The sequence below is a fragment of the Pleurodeles waltl genome, chromosome 6, assembly GCF_031143425.1.
Source record: "Pleurodeles waltl isolate 20211129_DDA chromosome 6, aPleWal1.hap1.20221129, whole genome shotgun sequence".
In the NCBI taxonomy this organism is placed as follows: Eukaryota; Metazoa; Chordata; class Amphibia; order Caudata; family Salamandridae; genus Pleurodeles; species Pleurodeles waltl.
The window spans coordinates 319,126,102-319,150,963 of record NC_090445.1 but is presented as its reverse complement, the minus strand read 5'-3'; the positions used below and the strand labels follow the sequence as shown (position 1 = coordinate 319,150,963).

The following is a 24,862-nucleotide window of genomic DNA, read 5'->3' as shown; positions in this document are numbered from 1 at the left end:
ATTGATGAGGTAGGTCATTTGCGACCCCACTAGGAATCACAGTGTACTTAACACTGTTGTACATATTGTTTTGTGAGTCGCAATTTGCGATTCTCAAATGGATCGCAAATTGTCTTACCTGTATCCGGGCCTCAGGGTGAGTCACAACACAACAACAGAGGGCTCTGCATCCTTTAGCTATGCTTTGAAGATCCCTATGAAATGACAACTAAGACAGGAATTGTGCAGGCCATGTCAATTCAAACCAGGTTCCATAACGGTTATAAATCCAAGGGCTTCACTCACTGCAGTATCTGATCATGATAAATCAAGTCCTCATTGGTGCTCTGAGTCAAATTACTGAAAGTTGTGGTTGGTGCAATATGCCATGGGGCAAGCAGCAAACATAAGGATTTCATGCCTCTGTCACCGCCTGCATGTAGACATTACTGGGCTCCACACTCTGGAAGTGATGTCATCCACCAGACATGATGTCATCCAAGAACTAGTATATTAAAACAACTGAAACAGGAAAAACCATTGCAACTTTTGAGGTTTGTTATTAGACCGTGAGAGCACAGTTGTATATTCTTTTCTCTAGGATTAATTTATTTCCACGATGTAAATACCGGAAGAAGTAGATTTTTGCTGCTTATCAGAGCGTAGAGGGTTGTAGGCAAGCCTGCCTGGTCTGCCTTGGGGATGTTTCCCCCTTCAGTGTGGGCATTGGTGTCATCTCAGAAAATCTTAACATGCCTCAGAGCAACTCGACTCGGATTCGAAATGTGTGACTAAGGTCTTTCTTAATGCAATCTGGACGCAGTACAGCAAAAGACACAAATAGCATAAATGAAAACTTTTACCAGACGGATCTGCACTGTTTGTGACTTAGAACTGCTAAGAACGGTAAGAAGTTGCGTAGTGAATGCTTAAAGGGCCTGGAAACCTCCAAAGTCTGAAGCATTGTAGAAAAGTTTAATGAGGTGAAGTTTGTCTGAAACCGAGATTTAACTGGTTGGCATCAGCTGCAACTCCAGAAAATGGGGCTGTAGAGAGACCAGATGAAGCAATAGTGGAGGGACCAACCAGCCATGTAAGGTAAGGCACATCCACTCAACAGCTTCCAGCTTCAGCTTGGCTCCCCCTCCAATCGACATTTTCCAGCCACCAGCCGACCACTGATATTGAACAACCAGGAAGGTCACGAACAATATTACGCAGTACCATCTTTACCGGACAGAAAACAGCACTTCTTCCCTTCCTTCAACAAACCTGTACACAGTTTCAGAAGAAAAGTATGTTTATTTCTTATCGGCTATTTCAGCATCTAGCAGAACAGGTGAATCGCGAAACCTTTTGGGTAAATTAGAAATGAGTATTCACCTTTCTTCGAGCCAGCTAACCTTAACTGGACTCATCCACAACTTCACAGTGCACCTCCATCTTGAGACCACCTAGAACATTTAAGGGTTCACAATCAAGAGTTTCACGAGCGCATTTGAAGCACTGACCAGTGGATTACCCCAGACCCCCGGCACTTGTTCTACCCCTTCAGGCGTTGAACGGTGAAGCTCCTCTTTGGAACCTAAACTGAAACTTACTGCAAGCACAAATGACCCATGCTGCTCCACACCGACCTTTAGCACAATTTTCCATTACCGCTAGTGCTGCAGACTATTCATTTTCCAGTTTTATATTGTGTGTACCACATAGAAAAATCTTTAAATGGCGGCTTGATTTTTTGCAGTAAAACAAGTTTCACGCGGAATGTGTTGCTAACAAATACCCCAAGACGATTGCCAGTCTTTTCTATACTTTTTAGTTAAACATGCATCTTTTTCGGTAGCACCCTGATTATCCTTTCACATCTGTTCCTAACACTGTAAATTCTCCTCTTACGAGGGCACAAGTTGTTGATGGGTTTCCTTCCAACAACTCAAAAGGGACCTCCATGTGGTGGAATTAGAACTCTAAGTCAGGACCCGGGGGCGAGGATTATGCTTTCTTCGTTTATATCAATACAGCAGCCATATTTACAAGAAAAAACACAACTACAATTTTGTTCTAATTGGAACTCTGTAAATCTATTATTCATCTCAAGTAGTTTGCACAATTTCAGTTTCATTCTCAACCTCGTCTGTATTGTAATTGGAGGGCAGGGCCATCACACAAGGGGTTGGAGCCATTCACATTGGAGGGTGAATTATTTATTTCATGTTAGGGCTCTTGTTTATACCACAGGCTGAAAGGTCTTATCAGGCTGAAATCTCCCTCCGGCTCAATTCAGCTCAGAGGCTTCATCCAGCACACAGACAGACAGATGCCAACATTTCGTGCATCAACACATTCTCACAGCATCCACACTCAACATTGTACAGCATGACCACAGAGCTCATGCATACAAAGGCACGTCACTCCATCATCCCATTTCCTTTACACAGGACAAACCAAATTTACCACATCACTATATCATTCACTATCCTTACACACAATACAAACATTAGACCATTGTAACAATGGTCCAGAAACAACAAGACAAACTCTCACACCTTCTCCATCTTCCATAAGCGAAACACAACTCCCACAAGGTCAACGCACTCCAGCAATCTCTACCACACACACTAAAGTGCAGCCTAGCCCTTCACCACACTCAATACTCAGTTACACTAGCTACCTAAACCAGCATGCCACTGCGCCAAATAGAAGAAAGCACCTACATTTGCACCACACAAGGTGGCCTCTAGGAGCTGCACAACTATCAGATGGTATTTCTCCTGCACAGAATGACAGCCTCCAGTACGCGGATTCTGCAACTTCTCAAAACACAATGTTTAAACTACGGTGCAATCCAGTGCCGCCACCCTAGAACCATTCCATGTCAGTACACCAAACCAGCACCTGCCCTAATGTGTCAGGAAAGGGAATCTCCCACATACTGTAACCTAGACTTATGCTCTCTGAAGGAAGTCAGATCTTCCCACCCCTATGCACCGATCACTGATGCTACCACACCCAGATATACAAACAAGGCAATCACCAATGCACTCTGCCTCCAGGACCACACACCAGTTGAAACTTATTATTCATACACAATGACAGCAAGCCCTAAAGCACATGCAAGTGAAATGTGTGCCTTCTAGTCTGGCCATTACACACGGGGTAGTACACTTCTTCCTCTCCTGACTGGGTACCACTCCTCTGCACCTTTGCACACCTCAAGCTACTCTTCAATTCTTCCTACCGTGACAGGGCACTATTCCCCAACTTTACACCCTAGAGATCCTCCCTCATATTACAAGTTACTACTTGTCCCCACTTACACACGATAGGGTATGCCCCCATGCTTCATGTGGCAAAGTGCTAGTCTTCACCAGTTTCGCACACCAAAGGGTACTAATACAACAGCACACAACACGGTACTACTTCAGTGTTGCGCACCATGTTGTACTTCCTCACGCAACAGGATACTACACTTCCGCAATTTTGCAACACCGTTCTTTCTCCAATAGTACGTTACCGCATTTGCCCCATAAGCACATCCCCGTAACACCATACAACACACCTTGAGACCAGGGTTCCCTTCCCTATCTTCGCAAACAAGAATCCACACAATCAGTACTTGAATCCATAATGCACAGTTTGGCGCTACCCTTCCCTCCATCTGTCACCCAGACCCGTCTTATGATTCACAATGCACGACGCCACACCACGTAAATTAATCTCTTAATATTTTGTAAATGCCCCAAAAACTGCAAAGATAGCCAAGTGTGTCAATCAAAATCATGACAATAAATATCAGTCTCCCTCTTTAGCATAACTATCTCAGTTCTCACATATTACATTTTGTAAATGTTAATTCCATCTTAGCTTAGTTGTATCTAATTCATATCTCTAATACCAAAGTTACTTTCAGCAAACCGTATTACAACATGAATCTCAGCGACACAAGTATAACAGTTCCCCACATATTAAATGCACCCATAAAGGTAAAGACCAATCCTTCATTTGACCTCCCTTCACAAGGCTATAAAAAAACCTGCCACTATTATAACTTTTCCACAACAAAGCTAATAATATTCTCTTCTACAGTTCCTCTTTGTCTTTGCCAGTAGTCCAACATCCTTGTCCATGACACTGTTCAAAGGACTCGGCTTTTAAGGACCTCCATCAACTACAGTAACAATGCTGGGAAAAACAACTCTGGAACAACCATCCTTCCTTACTTTTCAAAGCTACCGCCAAGCTCAACTTCTGGAACTCCGACTGGCTCACTTTGGAGTTTAAAGTTTTGAACAACCTGGTGCTACATATTTGGGCAAGCGCCTCCAAGGCATTACTCAAAGGAGCTAAGATGAGTCCTTAGGTAAGCCAGCGCTTGCTATACCCTTTTTTCTTGCTTTACCTTCACTGACACTGAGCACCAAAGGGTTTGGACACCCAGGACCTGCACACCAGCTTCAGGTTAGCCGTGCCGAGAGCCCTCAGATAAAGATGCCCAGAAGTCAGACACTATGAGCTCATATGACCTGCTGAACACCTTACCATGGCATTCTGGGATCATCACACCAGGCGCGGCTCCTCTGCTAGGGCGGAGGAGCATCGCCCCCCCACCCCAGCAGCAGCAGCTGTAAACCTTTTAGTTTTTAGTTAAAAAAGGCGGAGCCACAGACTGACGAGCACTGAGGGGGAGTCCCCCTCACTGTGCATGTATGTTTGACCAGCCATTTCGGGCCGGCCAAACACACATGCGCACTAGGCTTTTTCCAGCCTGGCACAGTGTTGCCAGGCTAGATAGAGCTCCCAGCCAATCATAACGCTGCTTTGAGGCTGGGGGTCTGTGCCTGTAGCCTGCCTGCGCAGGAGAGGAGCAGCACGGTGGTGATGGCGGTGGCTGCCTCCCCCCAAACCTACTCCACCCCACCTGCACACACGAGAAAGTTAGTGCCTCAGAATATCCAGGAAGTCCGCTGATAGAAATTATTACCATCTCTTACCAATTTACATTACTTTCAATCTCACGCAAGATCAAATATTCTTTATTAATCAGACAAACCCCTAGGACTGCAGTCTGTTCAAGCTTGCAATATCCATACAGCAGGGCATAAACCTTACAAGTGTACATCATGTCTATATAGATGCACCATTGGTGCAGCTGTGCACAGTACATAAATGCGTGTACAGCATGTACATGTACACGTATACTACATAAAGAAGATTATACACTGAACAGGCATGTATAATCCATGTAAACATGTACAGTCAATGCAGATCTGCACAGTCTATCCAATCTTGCAGTGTCTGTATAAACACATTCCTTGTAGCCCTTGAAGTATACATGCAAACTTCTGGAAGTTCCCAAACAGACGTTTCAAAACACAAAGAGGGAAAATTGTATTGTTTGGTGGGCATTAAAGGGAGGAATTACTTTGGAAGGAAAAACGTAAAAAATGAAGAAAATATCAACTATTTTGTAAGGAGACCTGTGAGTTTTCCTCACACATACATGTAATAGACATGTGTACATAAAGACTTGCACAGACTGCATGGGCATGCACCCCCTGTGCAAGTACTCTAAGTCCAAACAGGCATGTGCAATCCATCTAGACATTTAGTTCTGTACAACCATGAACAGTCCATCCCTCCCGTTGGCACTCAGTTTGGTTTCTGTTTCTCAGGGAACTTAAGGAATAGACCGTGACCAGGACGGCCTGGAGACCAGTGACTCCGGTACCAGTAGCGGTAGGTAAGGTGCCAACAAAGGGTTCCTAGTGCAGCACCCACAATCTTGTGAGAGTACTCATGAAAGTAGATAACAGTGCAGAACAGCATGAAGTTCCAGAGAGCCAGTAAGGTGGTATTAAGCAGGAAGATCAGCCGCATAGGGACACCTGCCTCAGCTCCCCGTGCAGTCAGGTAACGGTGGAAGACAGCCATCTCCTCAGACAATGTCAGGCAGCAGTAGGTCAACATGAAGGCATGGCCCGAGACATCATAGCCATGCCAGCGATGGCCTTCCCGGACACATGAGGACTTGTCCTGCAGGTGTCCAAGCAGCAGCAGCCCATCAGGCACTGGTTGGTAGCAAGAACCTGTAACATTCTCGATTAGTATGAAGAGTTGGCCTGATAAGAACCAAATTGCAGCACCCACTGCCAGACGACTGAGGTGGCGCAGGGTGAGGAGTATACTTCCGCTGGCACAGTAGGCAACCGGCAGGATGAAGCCCCCAACGAAAAGGCAAGTCCAGCCCCATGCCGACTGTACAAATTTACTGCAGAAAGAGAAAGGGAACTGGTTAGGAGAGCAGGGGATGCATACGAACAACCACACATGTCCCATGTTAAGTCTAACAAGACAGGTGAGAGAAGTCACAACATGCCAACAGTAAGCAAGGTGCATTTTCTAGCACAATTTTATGTTTTAAATGTTTGCCAGGTACATTAGCAACAACTTAATATTCGTACAGCTTTTAGTTCCACAGGTATCCCAAATGATATTCAAACGTTCCTCGACTTGACATAGTACTAATTCTTTGAGTACCAACATCCAGTATATACATCACTATATTCAAACTACAGCAAACATAATGAATGTAATAGAAATTCCAGTAACTCCTCACCCATCAACAGAGAAATGGTCACAATCAATTAGGACTTTTTAAAAATATTTATTAACTTCTATGATTAGCAGAAGCAGTCTGTCTATGTTATACAATTGTCTGGGAGAAAAAAGATCCCTTTGATTGATTGTATTGCTCCTCTAGAAAAGGGGAGATGCAGATGAAGACTAGGATATGAAGATTAAGGGAAACAAAGGAAATGTATAATCAATGTGAAGCCACCATAAGCATCGAAATGGAAAGGCAGCAGATTTACCAAGAATTTCAAGTAGGGGGTGTGGCTAGCTGGCAAAGATGGCCACAGACTGAACGAGCTCTAAGAGATCCTGCTTAAAATCCCCTATAATCCACTACATATCCTGACGCCACCAACCACTGGAGACCCTAGGGTGGATCCTGGACGGCGTGGGCACGCCAAGGTAGTGCTGGTGGTAACCGGCCCAGCCCCGGGAAGAAAAGAGCTTGCCGCATGTGGTACCTGCAGAAAATGGTGGGCGGAACAGAGGAGGACGGTTGAGCGGGTAAAGGCCCACTGCGGTGGTGTTCCTGAGGGAGAATGTGCCACTGAACATCGGCCTGGTGGAGGGACCAGAAGAGGCAAACGAGGGGGTGGGGGGACGCAGTGGAGGGAGCGGAGGACCGTCGGCAGGCTTGGAGTGGTGCATTGCCATTGGGAGTGAGGATCCCCTTCCCCCTCCCCACTCGGAGATTGAAGTGGCCAGGAGAACGACAGAATGAGGCCCTAGGGCGGATCCTGGACAGTGCGGGCAAGCCAGAGCAGTAATAGGTGGGTGGTACCCAGTCCGACCTCGGACAGAGGAGAGTGAGCTGCCTGCGGTGCCCATTCTGGATGACAGCCGGAGGAGAGAGGTGTGACTGACAGGGAGCCGGGCCTCAGCCTGGCAGAGGGACCTAGAGAGGCAGGTGGAAGGACCAGTGGCAGGTTCGGAGTGGGGGGTGTCGAAGACGATGATAATTGAGTGTAAGGTTCCCCCTACACCCCATCCCCCTCCCCCTCAGTGGCTGGATCGGCCAGGAGGCCCAGAGGAGTTCCGGCGAGGCTAGGAGCAGGGATCGGCAGTGGGCTAAGGGGAGCCAGAGGAGGATAAAAGTTGCCAGCGTTGAGGCCTGGGGAGTGCAAGTGGATGCTCTCCCACCTGCCCTCTTCTGTCAGGTGCAGGGGCCACGGCGTGGGGGACAGGAGAACTGCACCTTGGGGACCCAGGTACAATCCAGAATTACGGGTTTTCCCATCCGCCCAGCATCTCCTTTACATCCTCAAGGGAGCAGGGCAAGGCCCACCAGGGGTGCTACAAGTGAGCAGCAGGAGGCCCTCGGCCAGGAGGAGTTGGCTGGGCCTGGGACATTCCAGCAAGCAAAGCGAGTAGACAGAGGAACATTGGGTCATGGTCAAGAGCAAGCAGCCCAGATTGTTGCAAGCTAACAAGCTGGACAGGTATGCAGTGAAGATGGCCTCTGGGGGACAGCTTCAGGACCCGAGGGGTGAGAATCCGGAAGTTGCCCGAACACAGAGTGGTGAACCCTATCTAAAGGCCATTATGGCGGCCATCCAGCCTATTGAGCCTAAACTGGATGCAGTGATTTTGGAGTTCAATGTGTTGAGAGCAGACTTCATGAACATATCTGAAAAGGTGGCGGTTGCTGAGACACACATCGAGGGCCTGCTCTCGACCACAAAGAGGCTGTAGGAGCTGGTTCAGTCCCTTACAAAGCAAAGTGTGGCAATGGCGGCCCGGCTGGAGGACCAGGAGGGCAGGGCCAGACGCAATAGCATTTGGATAGTAGGGGTACTGGAGGGCATGGAGGGCCCCAGTGTAGATCTCTTTGTCGAGGATATTGTACTGAACAAGCTGCAGCCGAAGAGGTTGTTGAACTTCTTCACAGTCGAGTGGGCGCATCGGATGCCGGGCCTGCCTCCCAAGCCGGGAGCCCCACCGCGAACGATTATTGCCAGAATCCTGAACTACAGTGACAGGGACGCAATACTACAGGCAGCTAGGTTGCATGGGGATGCTAGTTGACAACGCAGTGATCTGACTTTATTTCAACTTCACCTTACAGTTGCAGCATCAAAGGAAATTCTTTGAGGAGGTCAAAAAGGCACTGCGAGTCAAGGAGGTGAAATATATGATGATGTTCCCAGCAAGGTTGCAAGTAGTGGCAGATAGGAAGACATACCACTTTGCATCACCGGAGGAGGCTTGGGATTGGCTTGAGGGATGGAGAGTGGCGGGCAAGAGACAAACAGGAGAAAAGGGCTTGACTAGACAGGCTGAAAGGGGGCAGGAAGGCCCCCGTTACCATATCTGGGAAGCAGCAGAAGAATAATGCCAGAGATCCACGAAGGGCGACTTGGCTGCTGAGGAAAAGCGGGCAGTATACACTGTGGACTAGCAACCAAAGCGAGTGACAGAGGAGGAGGATGGGCCACAGACAAATGGGTCCAGAGATCAAAGGTGGTTGGGAGGCTACTCTAGTTTTCTAGGGGAAGTAGTTTGGAACATCATAGGCTTCAGTATCCATGCTGTATTAAGTAGGCGATGACACCCTCAATATAGAATGTATGGTTTGGGATGACAGGCGCTCTGCAAATTGGAGGGGTGGGAATGGTATAACTCACTCAGCAGGGTAGCAGGGAGGGGGGAGTTAAGGGGTATTTTTTAAAAATCTGGTTTAATGCTATTATGTTGTTGGTTTGCATTCAACGCAGTAGGCCGCAGTGGGGTGAGAGGATTGATAGAGCGTTCCGTACTAATAATTTACCTATACTTTGGACGCTCTTTAGGCCGATGAGTCTTTTGGCTAAGTGGGACCCTCTCTACCCTTAGTCAGTCAATTTAATCAGATCAATAATCAATAACGAACATAAGCAATGCCCTGATCAACATAACACTTAACAATTAATCCAGAATACATTTTCGGCGAATCCTGACCTTTCAGTCAGGAATAACCACACCAGTTTATTCAAAGTTAGTGAATTTATTTCCCTATATTAACAAAGCTAGCACAATATATATGTGTCTCAACACCAAATGATAAACATAAATGAACATTAATAGCTGTCCATAACGGCGAAACAGGTGCAATCTATGCAGCATTTGAATAACAAGGCATTCGATAATGGCAATGCAAATCACTAGAACTATAATCTGTAATGAGCTAATTGCATACATTTAGTCAGCATAACAAGGTCTCAAATTGCATCGTGCGACAAAAGGAATCCTCATCTAACCTCAAATTAGCATCAGCATGTGGGACTTCATGCAAAAACAATTTAGCAACATTAATTTAGAAAACTCCTATCTAGGGCTCCTATCAAAAATCAGCAGTTGGTTACCTAAAAGAAACACAATGCAATTGTACAATTTCCTTTCATATTTACCAATTTCAATCAGCATTCAAGGAAGTCTTCGTCTCACAGGTACCGTTTCTCGATCAGCATGGGACGGGGCAAAGGGGCAGGGGTGGACGGGGCAGTTGCCTCACGGCGGCAAGATAAACTACTACTTCATGCAAAGGGACAAATCATAGTTAAAGTCTCTAGGGTAAGAATCATTTAAGTCTCTTTCTCTTGATTAGAGAAAGTATCAAAGTCTCTTTCAAAATGGCGTCGCAGCAAGGTGGGCCATAATAGCTGCAAAAATGGCGCAATGGATGCAATGTCGGGTAATGGCTGCTTTCTTCTCGTGCACCTGGTTTAAATAGACAACAGTTCAAATCCAGTAGGGTCTTCCATTGGAGGGTTCATAGGTTAGCTTCAAATTATCCAATCAAAAACAACAGTTCTCAAGCTTTTACTTAAGCATACATTATCCTTGGAGACGGGTACGCAAGTTGCAACATTTTATACCAATTAACTCATTTTCAGAGCTTCCATTGTCCGCACCTGCAGATTGACCTTGGAGTAAAGAGAAAAATGCCGGGCTGGCACGAAACCTTAAGATAAGCATGTGAACGTTCTCAGTGGAAAAGTACAGCTTCAAGCAGAAATACACGTTTAATAGCACATTGGAAAAATACGAGCATCTAAACCGTGAGACAAGGCAACTAGGCCGAAGCCTGCACTAAAGTAATGCTAAGCTAAAACATTTCAAACAAGCAAATCATAGCACACGTTTACGATTATGTCGGATTAGTGCAATTCTAATACATCACGTTATATAAAGCACGCTTATAAATGTTGGCAAACTACTCTGAGGGCACATTTTGTCCCCGTACAATCTTTATTAGTTCGGTTAAAGTCACACATGATTATTGCAGCACTACGTTTAAGCGTTAATAAATGTAAAACCTTCATTTCTGCTTCATCAATCCCTCCTCTGATGACTACTTGTCATCACACTAAATCATGCCCACAAATTTTATTCCATAAAAATTCTGTCAGTTCTCTTTTCCTTTTAATTCCCCTAGTTTTCGCTTTGTATTCTTCTGCCATTCTTTTCATCATTTTCTCTTCCTTCCTTCTTCTAATTCTTTCCATAATCATTATTATTCCCCTTTTTATTCCCCAAATTCCAAATATGCAAATCAGTACTATTAAAATTCCCTGTATTATTTTTAGTAATATTCCGTTCCAAATTCCCCCAATCCAATTTCCCACTGAAGCAAGTCCTTTTCCAACCTTCTCCCACACTCCTGGTTCTTTCAATTCCTTCAAGTCTGTACTCTCTTTTGTTAGATTAGCAAGCATAGTTTTAATTTTCACACTGTTATCTGGAATATACGTACAACAGTGTCGTGCACCAAGCATTTTGCAAACGCCGCCATCCTTTGCTAAAAGAATGTCTAAGGCAAGCCTATTTTGAAGAGTCATAGCTCTTTCCGCTGCAAGTTCAGCATCTATCAGGATTATAGCACCTGAAAACTTTGTCAACATGTTATCCACTATAGTAGACAACTTTCTTATTTTGATGGAATTCAGCACAACTCCCAATGAAGGAATCATGGCTCCAAATATATCTCCTACCACAGCAGCTGCGGTCTCTCTTTTCTGGATACGATGGGATCCAGATGTCTTTTGAATCATCGATAGGTCATCCAGCTGATAAACCTTTGGGAACACTATACCCAAATAACATCTCCCCCACCATCCCTTTGGAAGACGATAATAGGCATTATACAAACAAATGTAATATACACCTGGAATGACAGGGTCAAGTCCGTTCATCATGAATGTCCATTTGGCCTTAAAGATAAACGTATGTTTACACTCACTTGCTCCTACGAAAATGTTATCATAATAAGATTCACCTCGATATATACAAAATTTCCCTACATGCCGAGCATCTAAAGCAATTCTCCCTTGTGTCTTTATTGCGGCAAAATCATAATTATCTACTGAAGTCCTCTTATGTAGCTCTTTTTCTAATTTCGCATTCATTTGTGCCCTTCTATCATCTGTGCGATCTAAAAAGCTTATTTCTACTGCAGAGAGCGAGCAGGTAAGGTTTTCCCTATGAGCGTGAGCCGTTTCAAAAGGTTGCATTGGCTCGAAAAATTCCCTCATTATTTTAGCATCCCAGTCTTTAGCAATCTGGCTTAGCTGCGCTATTATAGGAACGTATGCAAAGGTAACATCATAATTCGAGTAAAAATACTGTATGTTAGTTTGACCATAAAACCTAGACATTACTATACTACATGTAATCCCGTATGTAAGAGGCATGTGGTGATAAGTCACCCCTTCCTTTACCGATGCCGGTATCTGTGTACACACATAACAATCTCTCGCATCCATAGTCTCAACATATTCTGTTAGCAAGCGATAGAAAACATTATACGAAAGTTCTTTCTTATCATGCAAGTGTCTCTCATCTAATTCTAGTCTTTTCAGTGCGGTTAGTTCAGTGACAATAACAGGAGCAAGAGTAGAAGCATCAATTTTCTCATTCTCACCCTTTCCATGCATTCCAAGCACTATTGCCATTATTATTAGTACACATGCAATTACCAAGCCTATACACACATATTTACAATATTTCTTTCTACTGTTTTGCGTCATGATCTGTATAGAATCAGAGAGCTAGAAGCACCTATAAAGGAACTATTTAGCAATTCAGTTACAAAGCTGAACGAGCGCGAGGTTCACACCGTCTTCTTCAAGAGGCCAGTCACTTATCGGTTAGCAGCATTTGTCTCAATTCGGCAATAACTCAGTTCGGCAATAACTCAGTCTCCCTTTTTTTTTTTTTTTTTTTTCAAAGTTGTCTCAAATCGGGTTTAAGAGTCAATCAGGTTTTCAAAGTCTTATCAAGTTAGCAAATGTCTCATCCGGTTTAGCAATGTATCACGTTAGATTGTAGCAAGCAATATCATTTATCACCCCCTTCAATCGACAGAGTCCATAAAACTTTTCTTTTCTATTGGTATCTCTTCTTCTTCGTTCTCGAGGCTAAGAGATACAAATTCGTCAGTCCAATCGTCATTGACTGCATATGCCCATTCTGGACCAGAATATCTCCTGTTTGGTATCCTTTTCCTTTTCAATTTTGCCTCTCTTTTCGATTCTGCCTCACTGGTACTTTCCTCTTTGGCCAAGTCTTTTCCTTCACTTGAGGATGGTACCACGACAGTCACTTCCTTTCTTTTCTCTTTCACTTTTGGCCTTTCTCCGTCGTTCAAACTTTCTTTAGTCCTCTGTTTTATTGGTGATATACTTAGTCTCCTCTTTGCACCGTGTCCGTTTGATGGACCTGCGACCTTTTCTGTGGAAGCTTGAACTGTTTCGTTCTGTTCTGCCTTGTCCCCTCCTTCTGGGGAATCAATCCCGTTCTCCTTTTCTTTTTCTGTATCGTCTGCTTCTGGGAAAGCCCTCCTCTGATCAGGCTCTCCTGCTTTTTCGCCTTTTTCGAGCCCTTCGTCACCGTTACTTTCGTCAGGCTCTTTATCACTTTCGGCTGCTTCAGGTTCTTTGTCACCTTCAGCTGCTTCAGGCTCTTTGCTACCCTCAGCTGCTTCAGGTTCTTTGTCACCTTCAGCTGCTTCGTCGCTGTCTGAACTTTCTCCTTGGTCTCCCCCAAGCGAGTTGGTCTCTTCGTCCTCAGAGAATATCTCTCTCTCTTCCGTTTCTGCCTGTTCGCTTTCAGTTTGATTTTGCTCTGTCTCAGCGCTCAGCACTGTTTTATCAGGCACTGGCAGTTTCAGCGCTTCAACTTCCTCATCTGTGGGACACAACACTTTCTTTGTGTGACTGGCGTGAATCCAGTTGGGAACTCCCGCACACTTCACAGCGGTAGTGGTCGTCAGGATCACTTGGAAAGGGCCTTTCCAACGGGGTTCCAGACACGACTTCCTCACGTGCTTCTTTACCACGACCCAGTCCCCTGCTTTCAGTGCGTGTCCTGGACCTTGGATCGGTGGCAAGGTGGTTGCTTCCACCTGGTGAGAGAAAGAGCGAACCACGTCAGCTAGACCCTTGCAGTAGTCTAACACCATATCATCTGTAATATTCAAAAGCGCGTTTGCGGGAACTGCAGGAAGTCTCATAGCCCTGCCCATGAGAATTTCGTGCGGAGACAATCCAGTCTTTCTATCAGGGGTGTTTCTCATTGACATTAGCACCAAGGGCAATGCGTCAGGCCATTTCAAATTTGTTGATGCACATATTTTCGCCATTCTTGATTTCAGTGTACCATTCATTTGCTCCACCAGTCCTGAGGCTTCAGGGCGATGGCTACAATGCAGTTTTTGCTCAATGTTCAGCGCTGCGCAAAGTAACTTTATCACCTCGTTATTGAAGTGACTTCCCCTATCTGATTCTAAAGAGATCGGGAATCCGAAACGTGACACATCGATGGCAAACTGCTTCTGCAGCTTGACGAAATCTGGGGTTAAACCAATCAGTTTTGAACAATCTTATCATGGCATCTCTCCCTAAGTGAGCCTGTCCATGATAGAACCGCGCAAGCTGTGATAAGAGACTATTTGGCAAAACAAATTTTCCCTCATTTGAAACCCATAACTCATCTGGTCTTTTTATACATTGTGATTTAATCCAGGAATCTCTTTCGTCCTCCCTGACGTTATTCTGTAATGTTTTTAGTTCATCTATTGTATCTACGACTTTCAAGGCAAATGCTTCAGCTGGTTCGAGTTCTGGTTCACTAATCGAATTCCATTCATCTCTGAGTAATATACAGTTCAAGGCACAAAATCTTGCGACTTGATCCGCATATGCATTTCCCAGAGAAACATAGTCCTGTCCTTTTGTATGAGCACTACACTTTACCACTGCAACTTCGGCTGGCATTTGAATGGCGTGTAACAATTCCCTTATTCTCTCCCCGTTTTTCACCGGAGATCCTGAAGAAGTCAGGAAACCTCTCTGTAACCATAGTTGTCCAAAGTCGTGCACAATCCCAAACCCGTACTGACTATCGGTGTAAATGGTGACTTTCATCAATGCAGACAGTTGACATGCTCTTGTAAGGGCTACAAGTTCTGCTACTTGTGCAGAATAGACTCCTTGAAGCCAGGCCGCTTCCAAGACACCTGTTACAGTACATATAGCATATCCTGCTTTTAAAATCCCCATCCCATCTCTTAGACATGAACCATCAACAAAAACAATTTGGTCATTTTCATCAAGCTTAGTATCCTTAATGTCAGGTCGAGGTTTTGTGCAAAATTCAGTCACCTGAAGGCAGTCATGCTCGATGTCTTCAGCGTCCTCAATTTCAGCATTTTCACCGGGAAGCAAGGTTGCTGGATTCAGCGTAGTGCACCTTTTCAGCTGCACGTTCGGTGAGCCCAGAATTATCGTTTCATACCTTGTGAGTCTTGCTCCAGTCATGTGTTGCGTTCGGGAGCGGGTCAAAAGTATCTCAACTGAGTGAGGGACCATGACTGTTACTGGGTGTCCCATCACTATTCCTTCACTCTGAGTGAGGCTGATACCAACTGCTGCTACGGCGCGCAAACACCCTGGAAGTGCTGCTGCGACCGGATCCAAGGTAGCTGAAAAATACGCTACTGGTCTGTTTATGCCACCATGGGCTTGAGTCAAGACAGACAAAGAACATGCATCACGTTCATGACAAAACAATGTGAAAGGCTTTGTGTAATCAGGCATACCTAAAGCTGGAGCCCTGCACATGCATTCTTTCAATTCGATAAAAGCATCCATCTCATCTCCTTTCAACTCAATTTGATCCAAGGCATCCTTCTGGGTCAGCTTCAGTAAAGGCTTTGCTAGAGTTGAGAAGTTGGGGATCCACTGACGACAGTAGCCCACCATTCCCAAAAACGTCCTCACCTCCCTCCTTGTCTTTGGTGGACTCATTTGAAGTACACTCGTTATTCTTTCCTTCATTATCCTCCGTGACCCTTTCTCTATCTGGTGACCCAAGTATTTCACTTTCTTCTGACAGAACTGTAATTTGGAAGGAGACACCTTGTGTCCATTCCTTCCCAAATGGTTCAACAGAGCAATGGTATCGGCTGTGCAGCCACTTTCTGTCTTTGATGCAATCAGTAAGTCATCGATGTACTGTACTAGGGTTGACTCGAACGGCAATTCTAATGCTTCCAAGTCTTTCTTTAGAATCTGATTGAATATCGACGGCGACTCAGAAAACCCTTGAGGAATTCGACACCAACTGTACACTCTGTCTAAGAATTTGAAACAAAAGAGAAATTGGCTGTCCTCATGAAGAGGCACCGAGAAGAACGCTTGTGACAAGTCGATGACTGAGAACCACTCGGCATCGCAAGGGACCTGGAACATTATCACAGCTGGATTCGGTACTACAGGGCAGCATTTGACTATGATGTCATTTATTTTCCTCAAGTCCTGCACGAGTCGGACCTTTCCACTCGGCTTTATTAGTCCCATGATTGGTGAATTACATGGACTGCTTAACACTTCTTTCAGTACTCCCTGTTTTACAAATTCATCTATGAGTTGGGCAACTTTCATGAGGGTGTCTTGTGCCATGTGGTATTGTGGGGTCTGGGGAAAGGTTGCATTGGGCTTTACAGTCACTTTCACTGGTTCCACTCCTTTCATCAATCCCACCTCTTTCCCTGTCATATCCCACACTTCCTTTCCGACTGTTTCCCGTAATTCAGCTGGAATATCTTCTTCCGTCATCATCGGGAACAGACAAATCAGAGGATAATCTTCATCGACAGTTTCCATCTCATCCCCCTCTGCACTGTCCTCTTCCTCCCCATCACTGCTCGTCTGTATTTTTATTCCCTCGTTCGAACACATAATCGAACAACCCAATTTGCACAATAGGTCTCTCCCTAGCAGTGCTATCGGGCTTGAGTCACATACCACAAATTGGTGTAACCCTTGATAGTTACCAATGCTGACTGGTACCGGATCTGTAATTGGGTTTGTCAGGTGCCTGTTTGCTACTCCCACCACTTGAACCGTTCTCCCTGAGAGTGGCAAATTTGTTACTTCAATGCTCTTAACAGTTGAACGTGTGGCTCCTGTGTCAACCAAGAATGAGACACGATGACCCATTACTCTTCCTTCCACGTACGGACCCTTTTGATCAACTTCCAAGGATGCTGCAAGCACACAATCTCCTTCCTCTCCTGAACTACACTCTCCCATACATTGTTTATTCCACTCTCACTGTGTAATGGGAACTGTTGTACGGTGCCATTTGTATTCATTACCTGACCCGAGACCTGTGGAGGAACCATCACTTGCTGCTGACTCATTGGTGCCAAAGGTATTTGCATTTGCTGATTAGGTACCATGGGTAACTGCTGTTGCATTGGCTGCATTTGCGTCATCTGCATACGGGGCATCTGCATCTGCTGCGGCTGCATGGGCTGTAATCCCTGCAGCTGATTTATGGTCTGAAAATTTGGGTTTGGACCTCTCATTTTCGGTCCCCTCATTGTCTGAAATGCATTGACATCATTGTTTTTCTGACCAACACCTGCACCTTCCTGCACCACCATCGGGCACTCGCGTTTCCAATGACCGACAATTCCGCACACGTGACACGGCATCACCTTCTTCATTGCCTGCACACCATTCACAACAGTGTTCAAATCCGGACCATTATTCACAAAACCTCCTCTGCCTCTGCCTCTCACCTGTGGCTGAAACGCCATGTTTCCCTGCAACTGCGGCTGCGGTTGCGGTATCTGTTGTTGGAACCCTTGCAACCCTTGCAGACCTTGCAAACCTGTCTGAGCTGCCTTAAGCTGCATCATCATCACTTTCTCTTTCAACTTTTTCTGTTTCACTTCAATTTCGTCGCTACAGTATTTCGCATAATTCAATACTTCATCAATAGGTTTCGACTGCCAACAAATCAAATGCGACTTTATCATCTGACTTATCTCTGGTCTCAGCCCTTCCACAAATCTGAACACAAAATGAAGCATGTCCTTCGCCTCTATTGTTTCCGTGCCACTGTAGTTCTTAAACGCCTTCAACAACCTCTCATAGTAACTATGAATCGACTCTTTAGCCTCTTGAGCAGTTCGATCGATCTTCTGCCAATCCACATTTTTCGCAGCAACCTTCGTCTTCAAATGCTCAATCACCTTATAGTACAGGCTCATCACCATAGGTGATGGTGCACCCGTATCCCTGTCTCTTTCTGGTTCACTTGTCGGCCAACCTACAGCTCTTTTGCAATCCTCCCACAAATCTGCCGGAACCACAATCTCAAAGAGAGTGTTCAGGTCTTCCCAGAGACATTTTGCAAGCTTCACAAACCTGTCAGTCTGTTGATACCATTCAATCGGTTTCTCTCTCAGTTTAGGAAAATCATCCGTAAAAGACTGAATGTCGCTTCTGTGCCATGGTACATGTATTAATTTTCCCCCTGCTGTCTCCCTCATTGGTAACATGGTTACTGCATCACTACTCTGTGGTCTTTTCTCGTTTAGCTCTGGGACACTGTCTTTCCTCTTTTCCTTTCTCTTTACCCATCTGCTTTCCCATTTGTCTAAGCACCTCCACACTTGTGCACTCTGCAGCAATTCTCTAAGGTGCGCCTTCATGCCTGCTGACCTCATGTGTTCAAAGTCTGTGGTCCCAAAATCCAACCTGTAGCTCCTGCTCAAGTGTTTTGTCTTGTCTATGTCAACCCCGTTTTTGTCAGCTATTTCCTGCAAGCTTTTATGTACCTTGTTCACTTCTCTCGTAATCCTGGGACATAGATACCTCAGCTCTTCTTCCGAGTAGGACTCTAACCTATTCACACCCATAGTCCCTTCCACCAATTCTTGCGCTTCCATGTTTAACCTGACCCTATTCAGATAATCTTCTCCCTTTCCACTGGCTGAACTTTGTGTGGAATTCAGACTGTTGAACCACTGTGACAGCTGTTGCGCATTCAGCCCCATCAGTGTAGCATTCACATCGACTGCCATTGATGGTTGCGGCAACTTTTCAGTATTCGATGTTAGAGGTATTATCAGTGGGGGGCTCGACCTCACCAGTGTTGACTGAGCACATACGGGACTAAACTCCATCAAGGACCCAGATCCGGTTGGCTGAGCCGCTATCGGAGTTATCCCTGGAGTGTTTTCTATGCACCTCCTTTCTGTCCCACTCTGCAGCATTGATCCCTGACCGCTCATCCCTAAGTTAGGCTGACTGTACAAAGGTACCGGTGGACCTACAGTAATGGGTAGCGATATCGCGTCTGGGTTTTGTCCATTTCCCATGTTCTGAGACATGTTCATTCCCACACTATGGGTCATCATTGCCGGCATGCCCATCTGACTCCCCGTCATCTGAGCATGTGCTGTTCCCCCCTGCATCTGCTTTTGAGGCATCAAAAACTGGGTTGATTCAGCTTGTGCCATTGTTGGGTTGTGACCATTCTGTCCTCCCATTGCGGTTGGATCTAGAATCATTCCCGTACTATTGTCACTGCTGTAGTACCTTGGGGCCTGCGGCTGATAATTTTCTGCTGGTTTCAACATGGGCACATCTGGATATATTCTCCTAACCTGCGGTATCTGCGGGGTGAACAGTAAACTCGGGTCCTTAGACCCCGATGATGCTCCTGAACTCTGAGTTTCACTGTTCAGTACCGGTGCCGGAGGGGCAGAACTGGTACTTGGACCTTGTCCACTCTCTGCATAAGGTGGTGGACGGTCGTTCAGCAATTGCATGATTAACTCCTCATCCTCTAACTCCTCTTCTCTTCTCAACTTTTCCTCGTCCTCTCTATCCTTGGAACACCTCCTGTTTGTCTTACAGGTAGCTTTCTTACCTGTCTCCTCTTCTTCCTTAGTAATCGCGGGAAACAATTTTATCCCCTGCAATACATCTGACCTCCACACCTTCTGTGCATTATCCCACCTAGCGTCCGCTAGTGTCTTTTCTACCTTCCTTATCCTAGTCTCGAACTTATTTTGCTGCTGCTGTCTAGCCATTAGCTCCCAAATTGCTAGAGCCTCAAACTGTGCTGGCCTTGGAGGTACCTTCATGTCGTACATCGCGAATCTCAAATTCTCTAGGATCCTTATATTGAATGTCCCATGGATCGGGAATGCTACGCTCCCATGTTTCTCTGTCAGCTTGTGCCATTGCTTTAGCCAAAGGCACGGAGCTACCCCCTTCTCTTCCATTACAATGTAAGCTGGTGTACCTTCGGGCGGCGTCTCCTCTCCTACGCTCGCTTTAATGTAAGACTCCCCCTTCATCGCACTCCTAAATGCTTTAAAAAATTTCATTTTCTCGTCTTTTATTTCACAAAGTTTGTAATCAATAGGTGACTTTAATTCCCGGAATACTCTTCACTTGCCTTTCCCCTTCCAATCGAGCCCCACGGACTGCGTCCAATCCGTGCGCGACCCTTCTCTACAACCAACCTATCCCAGCGCGGCTCCTAGTGACGTCACACTCACACACACTGCGGCTGACAAAGCTTCGCGGCTAGTCTTCCTTCACTCAGCTCCTCTCGTAACAACTTCTTGCATGTATCGCGAGCTACCAAAAATATAAAACAGATCTGTCGGTTTACTACAGGAAGGGTAACACAATCGCTTCAGGACCTTAGGGATTTTTCACTAGCCTCGGCAGTTATTCCATCTTTCTCGGTCCCCACGTTCGCAAGCAAATCTGACCCGCAGACTCTGCTCTCAACTTGTCAGTGATCTATTCTAGTGCACTTAGAATTTTGTCAAAGCCCGAAGTTGAAGTTTCTTTCACTCCCTTAACACACGTACCGACTCGTTGACCACGCCCGATCAACCTACTAAACCGACCAGACCACAACATAAAACAACATACTCCGGAGTCTCTTGACCTCGCAGGGCCCGTCTCAACAACAACAACCACGTGGACCTTTTTATGCACGAAGCGCCACATGCACATGAAGTTCGACGACTTCCCTACTCTCACACTCGGAGTCGCACCTCCGCTATTTCTATGAAGTTCGACGACTTCCCTACTTCTACACTCGGAGTCGCACCTCCGCTATTCTCTAAAAAAAGAAAATCCTTGCAACCTTTTCACACAATCTGCGGCAATAAGCTGTGCAAGCGCAAAACCCTAACTTCTCTCATACCGTCACTAGTACCACCAACGCCGATTCCACATCTCCATTCTCTTCATTCGCAAGCTCCGAGATCCCGGGAAAGTCGCGGGGGACTTAGCCCATCATCATTCTGTCAACCTGTTTTACCCAAGAAAAAATCTACTTCAACTTCTCGAGTGGGGTCTCAAAGGGCGTAACCGTTAATTCAACACCATGTACTTTAAGAGTACGGGGTCCCAAAAGGCGTAACCGTCCTCTGCTACCATCTACTGATAGAGCGTTCCGTACTAATAATTTACCTATACTTTGGACGCTCTTTAGGCCGATGAGTCTTTTGGCTAAGTGGGACCCTCTCTACCCTTAGTCAGTCAATTTAATCAGATCAATAATCAATAACGAACATAAGCAATGCCCTGATCAACATAACACTTAACAATTAATCCAGAATACATTTTCGGCGAACCCTGACCTTTCAGTCAGGAATAACCACACTAGTTTATTCAAAGTTAGTGAATTTATTTCCCTATATTAACAAAGCTAGCACAATATATATGTGTCTCAACACGAAATGATAAACATAAATGAACATTAATAGCTGTCCATAACGGCGAAACAGGTGCAATCTATGCAGCATTTGAATAACAAGGCATTCGATAATGGCAATGCAAATCACTAGAACTATAATCTGTAATGAGCTAATTGCATACATTTAGTCAGCATAACAAGGTCTCAAATTGCATCGTGCGACAAAAGGAATCCTCATCTAACCTCAAATTAGCATCAGCATGTGGGACTTCATGCAAAAACAATTTAGCAACATTAATTTAGAAAACTCCTATCTAGGGCTCTTATCAAAAATCAGCAGTTGGTTACCTAAAAGAAACACAATGCAATTGTACAATTTCCTTTCATATTTACCAATTTCAATCAGCATTCAAGGAAGTCTTCGTCTCACAGGTACCGTTTCACGATCAGCATGGGACGGGGCAAAGGGGCAGGGGTGGACGGGGCAGTTGCCTCACGGCGGCAAGATAAACTACTACTTCATGCAAAGGGACAAATCATAGTTAAAGTCTCTAGGGTAAGAATCATTTAAGTCTCTTTCTCTTGATTAGAGAAAGTATCAAAGTCTCTTTCAAAATGGCGTCGCAGCAAGGTGGGCCATAATAGCTGCAAAAATGGCGCAATGGATGCAATGTCGGGTAATGGCTGCTTTCTTCTCGTGCACCTGGTTTAAATAGACAACAGTTCAAATCCAGTAGGGTCTTCCATTGGAGGGTTCATAGGTTAGCTTCAAATTATCCAATCAAAAACAACAGTTCTCAAGCTTTTACTTAAGCATACATTATCCTTGGAGACGGGTACGCAAGTTGCAACATTTTATACCAATTAACTCATTTTCAGAGCTTCCATTGTCCGCACCTGCAGATTGACCTTGGAGTAAAGAGAAAAATGCCGGGCTGGCACGAAACCTTAAGATAAGCATGTGAACGTTCTCAGTGGAAAAGTACAGCTTCAAGCAGAAATACACGTTTAATAGCACATTGGAAAAATACGAGCATCTAAACCGTGAGACAAGGCAACTAGGCCGAAGCCTGCACTAAAGTAATGCTAAGCTAAAACATTTCAAACAAGCAAATCATAGCACACGTTTACGATTATGTCGGATTAGTGCAATTCTAATACATCACGTTATATAAAGCACGCTTATAAATGTTGGCAAACTACTCTGAGGGCACATTTTGTCCCCGTACAATCTTTATTAGTTCGGTTAAAGTCACACATGATTATTGCAGCACTACGTTTAAGCGTTAATAAATGTAAAACCTTCATTTCTGCTTCATCAGGATCCACACTTAGAAAGTCAGATATCCGACCATGGGCAGGGACTAAAATTAATGTCTTACACAATGAACACAAACTTAACTATCTGGATATGGAATGCCAATGGCCTGGGTAGCACGGTGAAACGCACACTGGTCCTACAATATGTGAAGCCCTACACCCCAGACATTCTACTCATGCAGAAAACGCATCTCAAGGGGAAGATAGATAGATTCGGATATGTCTTAAGAACACATTCTGGAAACACTACAGACTTGAGAAAGGTGGGAATCCTTATACCCTGCATCAGGTTTGGCAGGATGTTGCTGGGTACTATGTGGCACTGTAAGGCACTTGGGAGGGAACAACACTGAAACTTTGTTCTTGCATTGATTATATTCTTACCCAGGGTGCCCAGGCCTCGTGGTTTGGAGAAGCAATCCATCAGGCTAGGGTGATTTTGGAACCCTCCCCGGTGGAAGTCCTGTTAAGGGGTCCATCCAGAGACTTCACGTTGCCACTTCGCTTGGACGCGCGGAGTCTGAGAGACAGGAAGATCCAAGAGAAAATTAGGGAAGGTACAGAGCTTTATCTTAATAAAAATCAGGGCTCCGTCTCTTTATCAGAAGTACTATGGGAGGCCTTCAAGTCAGTTATAAGGGGGCAGGCACAAGCCATAATTGGAGCACAAAGGAAAGACACTCAACTAGAATGTACGGTAATAGAAAGGGACATAGCCCGGCTAGAGGAAGAGGTCCAAGATTCTGGTGATCTGGAGGCACACCATAAATTAAAGTTGCGACAGCAGGAGTTGAGCATGTTGGCGGAGAATCAAGCGCACAAGCATGCCCTGGCGAGGTAGTGTAGGCTATATGATGTGGGGGAGAAGGCAAATAAGTTACTGGCATGGTTAGAGCGGAAAGATAGGGAGCGGTCTTGGGTGCTCAGTGTGCGCTCGGAAGATGGTATAGTGCAAACAACAAGCACAACTATAGCAGATACATTTGCAACATACTATGAGGGCGTATATGCATCTAAGTCTAGCATGTCAGAGGAGGGCTGCGCAGATTTACTCAAAGATGTCTCAACTAAGACAGCTTACAGAGGAAGAAGGAGAAGTGCTGGAGGATGAGCTGACAGAAGAGGAGCTGCTGGAGGCCCTACAGGGCATACAATCGGGAATAGCCCCAGGTCCTAACGGCCTCCCTATTGAGATGTACAAGGAACTAGCCAGTGTTGTTGTTTGGCCGATGTTAGATATGTTGAAAGAATCATATGATAGAGGAAGACTATTGGATGATCAAAGATCCGCAACAATAGTAGTGTTGTACAAGGAGGGTAAGCTGCTGATGGAGTGTGCTATCTACAGACTGATCTCCCTGCTGAATGTGGAGGTTAAAGAGCTGGCTAAGGCTCTGGCATCAAGACTCAGAGGGGTGATAACCGGGCTTGTTCACCCTGACGAGATGGGATTCATGCCCAACAGGAGCACTAAACTTAATCTCTGCCGTCTCTATGGAGTGCTCCATGTGACGGAGGATCCATCAGTAGAGCAGTCGGTCCTACTGGTGTTGGACGGCACAATGGCCTTCAACTCACTTGAGTGGAATTATCTGTTCGCCACACTGGAGTGGCTGGGGTTTGGTCCCAGATTTGCACCTGGGTAAGGCTCCTGTATTCCTCTCCCAGGGCTATAGTTATCGGGGTAGTATCCCGGGAATTCAGGCTGCAGAGAGGGACCCGGCAGGGGGCCATTGGAACTGCTGGTGCCGTGGATCCAGTGTGACCCACTGGTGCGGGGAATTACGGCCCCTTATGGATGGAAGGAACGCATATCCCTATACGCATAATGGTTTAAACTGATAGGAATTGAGCATCTCGGGGATGTGTGGAGGGGTTCTGCCATTTTTGCATTTGAGAAGCTCTATAGGGATTTTGACCTTAGCGA

At 45.4% G+C, this 24,862-nt stretch overlaps 1 protein-coding gene across 1 annotated transcript in view; it reads right to left on the bottom strand.

Annotated features, from left to right (window-relative positions):
- Window positions 1-4,999: 4,999 nt before the first annotated feature.
- Window positions 5,000-24,862, bottom strand: part of FITM1 (fat storage inducing transmembrane protein 1) — a 43,864-nt gene continuing 24,001 nt past the window's right edge. The window contains exon 2 of the mRNA XM_069238130.1: window positions 5,000-6,250. Coding sequence (XP_069094231.1) covers window positions 5,632-6,250 — 619 coding nt within the window. The 3' untranslated portion in view covers window positions 5,000-5,631. The remainder of the gene's footprint in view (window positions 6,251-24,862) is intronic.